The sequence below is a fragment of the Aquarana catesbeiana genome, linkage group LG02 (assembly GCF_042186555.1).
Source record: "Aquarana catesbeiana isolate 2022-GZ linkage group LG02, ASM4218655v1, whole genome shotgun sequence".
NCBI classification, from domain to species: Eukaryota; Metazoa; Chordata; class Amphibia; order Anura; family Ranidae; genus Aquarana; species Aquarana catesbeiana.
In genome coordinates this window covers 80342052-80348436 of record NC_133325.1, presented here as the reverse complement: position 1 = coordinate 80348436, position 6385 = coordinate 80342052, and the positions used below count along the sequence as shown (strand labels likewise).

At 36.8% G+C, this 6385-nt stretch overlaps 1 protein-coding gene across 1 annotated transcript; it reads left to right on the top strand.

The window, feature by feature from the left end:
• The first annotated feature begins 213 nt into the window (after positions 1–213).
• LOC141126985 (matrix metalloproteinase-18-like) lies at positions 214–6156 on the top strand. The gene is made up of 10 exons (XM_073613080.1): positions 214–491; positions 1252–1496; positions 2201–2349; positions 2437–2562; positions 2764–2925; positions 3029–3143; positions 3395–3528; positions 3737–3896; positions 4201–4304; positions 5901–6156. The coding sequence occupies exons 1-10, from the start codon at positions 390–392 to the stop codon at positions 6050–6052; spliced, it is 1449 nt and encodes a 482-aa protein (XP_073469181.1). The 5' UTR covers positions 214–389; the 3' UTR covers positions 6053–6156.
• Positions 6157–6385: the final 229 nt, after the last annotated feature.

Below are 6385 nucleotides of genomic sequence, written 5' to 3'. Positions count from 1 at the left end.
ATTATGATTATTATGTAAATTTTTCTATTTTTTGAATCAAATTCATTAATATTTAACTTCTTTAAATATGTGAAAATTATTTTAAAGAAATAACCACAAAGTCCTATTTGTAAGCTTCACAACAAAACCTCTTCCTGACCATTAATCATGTATAAGGAAGAAATGTTGCACAAGAGTGGGCTTTACTTAGTTTGCACTTTGTCATAACTTGTTGTCAGAGAATGAAGTTTACTTTTTGCTGTGATTGACAGAAGTTGTAAATGGTGAGTCACTTTCTGCAGATTGGCTCATGATTCCAGGTATGGTATAAAAGAACAAGCCGGGGACTCAGAATATCATAGGAAATCAGAAACTATTGAGAACCCTGAGGGACCATAAGACTTCCAGAAATGAAGAGCTTGTTTCTCGTTGTGCTACTTTCAGTAGCATACTGCTCGGCTTTTGCAGCTGAAACTTCACAGGACAATGAAGAGAACGCCAAGTTTGCTGAAGTGAGTATATTAAAGGGAAAGTATAGCCTTATCTGTTTTTTTATACTCATATGAAAGGGGTCAATTAAATCTTGGCAATGTGTTTAAAAACCTTCTTTCTATTGTATTTCTTATAATCTGTATATGTGATCGGGGCAAGTCATACTTTTTACAATTACTAATGTTCTCTGTGCTTCTTGATAAGTAGTGCTGGGATCTTTAGTCTTAAAAATATGTTTCCTCCTCTCCACCTTGCCCCCTCCCTCTGCTACACAAATATCCATCTATTTTTTTTGCTTTTCTTTTCTAGGCAAATAAAATGTAGTTCCCTGGTAAAAAAGGGGGGAAAAATGGAGGAAGGGAGAGAGTTCCTCTTTAATATACCCTTAGTGAACATCTACTAGATAAGTCTGACGAAAATTTACAAACTTTCTATGTATTTAAACTCTTACTCATAGAGGCGTATTATAACACAGAGAGCCAATGGACATTTCATTTATTTAATTAAGACCACATTAGAATAACATTAAAAAATCCACAAAAGGACACATTTACAAAGCGGTGAATGTGACCTTCACCAAACATTCACCAGTAGTGAATCAATCACTATCATTTATATTATAACAAATTTTCAATCTTTTGCACGATGTTGGATGAATCTTTAATGATGTTCCATTTTAATGACGTCTTTCTGTTTCATCTATACATTTGCCATATTTGTTTCTAAAGACCTTAATAATATAAAGATAAAATTAAGAGAGATTTTTTTTTTAATCTACAGGAGTATTTGAAAAAATACTATAACCTTAAGACAGATGGGGTGCGCCAGTCCAGGAAGAAAACGACCAGTCAATTTTCAGAGAAGATACGCGAGATGCAGAATTTCTTTGGTTTGGAGGTGACGGGAAGTCTTGACTCGGACACTATGGAAATGATGCAGCAACCCAGGTGTGGGTTTGTTGATGTGGGTGAATACAGCATATTCCCAGGAAACTCTGGATGGAAGAAGAGAGACCTGACATACAGGTAAAAAAAATTCTATTGTGTTACCTTCATAGACAGTAATATATATGTAGGGTTCGGGAGGATAACGTGACAGTAGATTGCAAGCTAACTTCAGTAATGTTTATCTCATAAATGTATATCCAGCCAAAACCTTTTGGTTTTTATTTGGGATGGGAGGATTAGTATGTCAGTTTTTTTATGGTTGTTTATTACACTGCTGGGAAGATTTACTCTCCCTGTATCGATAGTCATTGTCAATAAATATTTTAAAGTTGATATCTGAACAGTAATAGAGGGAAAATCTTCCAATGTATACTACTGTTTAGATGGTTATATCAAAGAAGGAAATCTCCCCACGCTTAAGAGATTTCCTTCCCACTTCCTGTTGTATCTCTGGGACAAGAAACAAGGAGAAATTTCTTCAGCAGTATACTCAAAAACAAAGATCAACCAAACATTGGTTCTACTTTGATTGACTTTAACCTCTTTCCCGAATATGGCCCTCTCAAGTACACCTGCAAAGCACACTGACATCAGCCTCCATCAGACTGAAATGTTACATAATATTAAACAGTTTATTTGGTCATACTGGATGCTCTACACATATGAAAATCATTCTGATAGTAACTAGCACATTAATCATATAGGACAATGGGTGGTTCTATGGTAATCCCCCTTTACAAATAATTTGAAATAATAGAACAATCTTATTTTTTTTAATTTAGAATAGTAAATTACACCCCAGACATGCCCGCTGCTGAGGTGGATACAGCTATCCAGAGAGCCTTCCAGGTTTGGAGTGATGTGACCCCCTTGCACTTTACTCGAATTTACGACAGTCTTGCTGACATTGAGATCTCATTTGCAGCACGAGGTATGTTCATAAGTCAATGTCATGCCATATCAGACTGAATCTTTATAACACACAGAGAGATAAATTTTACATTTTGTTTTTCTACAGTGCACAATGACTATTGGCCATTTGATGGTCCACATGGAACTCTGGCACATGCTTTTGCTCCAAATAATGGAATCGGAGGAGATGCTCACTTTGATGAAGATGAAACATGGACTAGTGGAACTAGAGGTGAGGTTTTTTTCCCTCTGTTCAATAATATACATATAATTGTAATCACTGCAAGATTATAGTTATATAATGAAAACTAGTTTTCCTTTAGTTAGAATATGCTAACTAAAGTCATTGGATGGTGCCGCCTGCTTAGATATGATACAGCTTCAGTACAATCATTCACAGTGCCCATTTTTATTTTTATTTTTTTCATTTAAGGTTATAACTTGTTCCTTGTGGCTGCTCATGAATTTGGTCATTCCTTGGGTCTCTTTCACTCTAACGATCCCAGCGCCCTCATGTACCCAACTTACCACTTTATTGAACCCAGTGAATTTCACCTGCCTGACGATGACGTTAGAGGAATTCAGTCACTCTATGGTAAGAGAAAGAAAATCACTTCCAGATTCTATTAGGAAGAGAATGGGTGACTCTACAAGTTATAGAAGGTTGCTGTGACATAACATTTGGTACTTTATTACAGGAGCCAGAGAAGTCCCAGTACAACCACAACCACCAAGCACTCCTTCTTCCTGCCAGCCAATCACTTTTGATGCTGTGACAACTTTGCGCGGAGAGATTTTATTCTTCACCAACAAGTAAGCTTTAACCTTTAATTAAATGTGTTTTTTTTATTTTTAGTTTAATGAGAATTTATGAAGTTTTACATTATTTTTAGATATACTCTATATGAGAATGTAATGAGTTTAAAGTACATATTTGTTTATTATGTGATTCCTGCCTAGTAGTGCTCCACAGTGACTGGAGTTGATTTACTAAAATTGGAGTGCAAAATCTGGTGAAGCTGTGCATAGAGAAACTAATCATTTAACTCATTTATATTTTCTAGAACGCTCTGGCGTCAGATTTCTCCCAATTCACTGGCCGAGCATCATTTAATCAAATCATTTTGGCCTACCCTTCCAAATCACATTCAAGCTGCTTACGAATACAAAGTAAAGGACAGGGTTATTGTCTTCAAAGGTGTGTACTTCTTATTTTTCTGTGGAATTATATGGACATAGTATAATCTATTTAGTTGTTAGAAGATAACATCTTTATGTGTGCTCCTGTTGGATACAATGCATGCCCAAGCATATTCTGGAATGTATGAAGTATTGTTTTTTTTTGCTAATAAATGGATTATTATATTTTAGTCAACCCAATATTCTTTTTTTCTTTTTTTAATTAGGTGCTAAATATTGGGTTATTAATGGTTATGAAGTCACAAAGGATTCACCAAAAAGCATCTATGACTTGGGCTTTCCCAGAACTGTTAGGAGAATTGATGCTGCAGTCCATGATGAAACCACAGATAAGACCTACTTCTTTGTAGATGACAAATTCTGGAGGTAAGACCAGTTTATGTGACACTTTTATCTAAAATCATGGAGGGATTTTATTGGGGTTGCTTGGTACGGATAAAATAAAATGATATAGTATTTAAAATTAACGTGCCCAGATCATGTACACTACAGTACTTACATATTCTAAACAAGGAGTAAAAGCACTTGGTGAACTACTTCACCTCTGCATCTATAAGCATTGTGAAGAAATACATTTTCATCTTCAAGGAACTTAGCGAATGAATAACTTCACAATAATTCATGCGAATGTTGGAAAATCGTTTCTTCTAACCTGTCTGTTATTTTTCAGTTTTGATGAAGAGAAGCAGACAATGGATTCTGTAACTCCTAAGAAAATAATTGATGGCTTCCCTGGTGTTGGAAATAGGGTTCATGCTGTTTTCCAAAATGATAGTAAGTAAATATAGTAGAACTGTGTATTTTATGTAGGGACCCCTTATGAGTCAGACCAATAAAATAAACACGTCTTTCTAAACATTCAGCAGGAAAACAAGATGATAAAACAAGTTTTAGTTTTTTGTAGCTCAAAGTAAAAACTCAGCAGGAAAACAAAAGATTTGTGCAATTGAGTGTAACTCATTTTCTGCAAGAAGAATGATGGATCTTGTTTATTAGGTGTACCATAAAACAAACCCATGCTTTTAGCCATGCAGGGCAAAGCAACAAGTTCCATTTAAAGTGATAATAAAGCTTCAGGGTTTTTTTTTTTAATTTATACTTACCTGCTCTGTTCAATGATTTTGCACATAGCAGCTCTGATTCTTTTCTTTTCGGGTCCCGCGCCGTCGCTCCTGGCTTCTCCCCCTCGATCAATGGCCCCAGAAAAAGCTACATGCCCTGAGGACAATGCTGAGGGCTCGCTCCCGGGCTGCTGCTCTATGCGTCTATATGATACATAGAGCCACAGCTCGACCCCTCCCCTGTTCTCTCCTCATTGGCTCACTGGCTGTAATTGACAGCAGTGAGAGCCAATGGTCTCCCACTGCTGTCTCAACCAATGAGGAGGGAGAGTCCTGGGACAGCCGTGCCAATTACGAACATCACTGGATCAGAGGTAGGTCAGGTAAGGATTGGGGGAGCCTGGGGGGGCTGCTGCATACAGAAGATTTTTTACCGTCATGCATAAAATGCATGACCGTTAAAAACCTTCAGCCTTTAGAACCACTTTAAAGTATATCGAAACTCAAGAAAAATATACATTTCAGCTTACCAATCCTTAGATGTCGGGCTGCCTTACTTTTCTTTTATTGGACATTTTTATCTATATTTTCATATTCTGGGATCACAACACTGCTTCCACAAGCTCACTGGATTTCTTGCAGGATTATCAGGATTTTGTGCACTTTAATGGTGTATTTTAACAGACAAAAAAGGATCACATAAGAGAAGCTCACTTGTTTTCTACACATTTTAATGATTTCCCAGCAGCACATACTCAGCTCTGCTCCATTTAACTGCCAGTCATGAAAAAGATTACCCTCTACTTTTTAGATTCCAATCTTTTTATTAAGTTTTTATGCATTTAACAAAACAGAACCCCCATGAGGGGGAAAAGTAGACAGAAACTTGGGTACAGATTCCCTTCATGGAGTAACCAATATAGCAAAGACAAAGCATTCAGCCAGAGCCTGAGGCTCTTTACCAAGATAGGTGTAGCGGTGTGTCAGGCTGACACACCACTCCACCGATCGCCGCGATGCGCGCCCCCGCGGGCCCGTGCGGCAGCATGTTATCCTGCTGGATGTCATATGATGCCCAGCCAGGATAACGGAAGCACCGCCCGGCCGCTATTCTGCTATAGGCCGGGAGGGAAGTGGTTAAAGATCCTTATCTAAAATCTAGTCATTTTGGGGCATTTCCACTTACCCTCTACTTTTTATTAAGTGTGGAGGGGGATCATGTTACTCATCCTCCAATATGAAATTGCTTCATTTTTTAAAAAAGAAGGGAAAAAACAGATAAAACAAAATATTTTTTTTTTCTTTTCAGAACTACTTTATTTCTTTGATGCTTCCCGTCAGTACGAATTCAGCACCGCTAAAAAGAGAGTCACCCGTTTACTGAAGAGCAACAGCTGGCTGAAGTGTGGAAATGTGAATAACAACAGAGTGGTCAGCCCAAAGAAAGCTCTTATAAAATAATTTATGTCTACTGCCTTTGCAATATTTGCATTTATTTGTTTAACTTACAAATTATGATAATATATTATATATTATGTTTATAAAATAAATTTTTTATGATATAAGTACAACTTTTTGTTCTTTACTATAAAGCTTTGGGTAAATAATTGCTTTACACTTTAACCGCCTACTAAGCCGTCTTGCCCGTAAATGCACAACATGGAAGTCTCTTCCTCTAACCCCAGTAGGTCCGGTAAACCTTCTAAAAAAAAAATTTCTACTGAAATTTCTTTATTTTTTTTAACAAACTCCTGTCCCATTACCAAAACCTTTTTTGGCAAAACTGACAAATGA

Excerpts from the sequence above, each read along its gene's own strand:
- LOC141126985 (XM_073613080.1), top strand. The coding sequence starts at position 390 with ATGAAGAGCTTGTTTCTCGTTGTGCTACTTTCAGTAGCATACTGCTCG. Across the intron at positions 2,563-2,763 it reads ATGGACTAGTGGAACTAGAG|GTTATAACTTGTTCCTTGTG; the intron begins GTGAGGTTTTTT and ends TTTTCATTTAAG. Across the intron at positions 2,926-3,028 it reads AGGAATTCAGTCACTCTATG|GAGCCAGAGAAGTCCCAGTA; the intron begins GTAAGAGAAAGA and ends ACTTTATTACAG.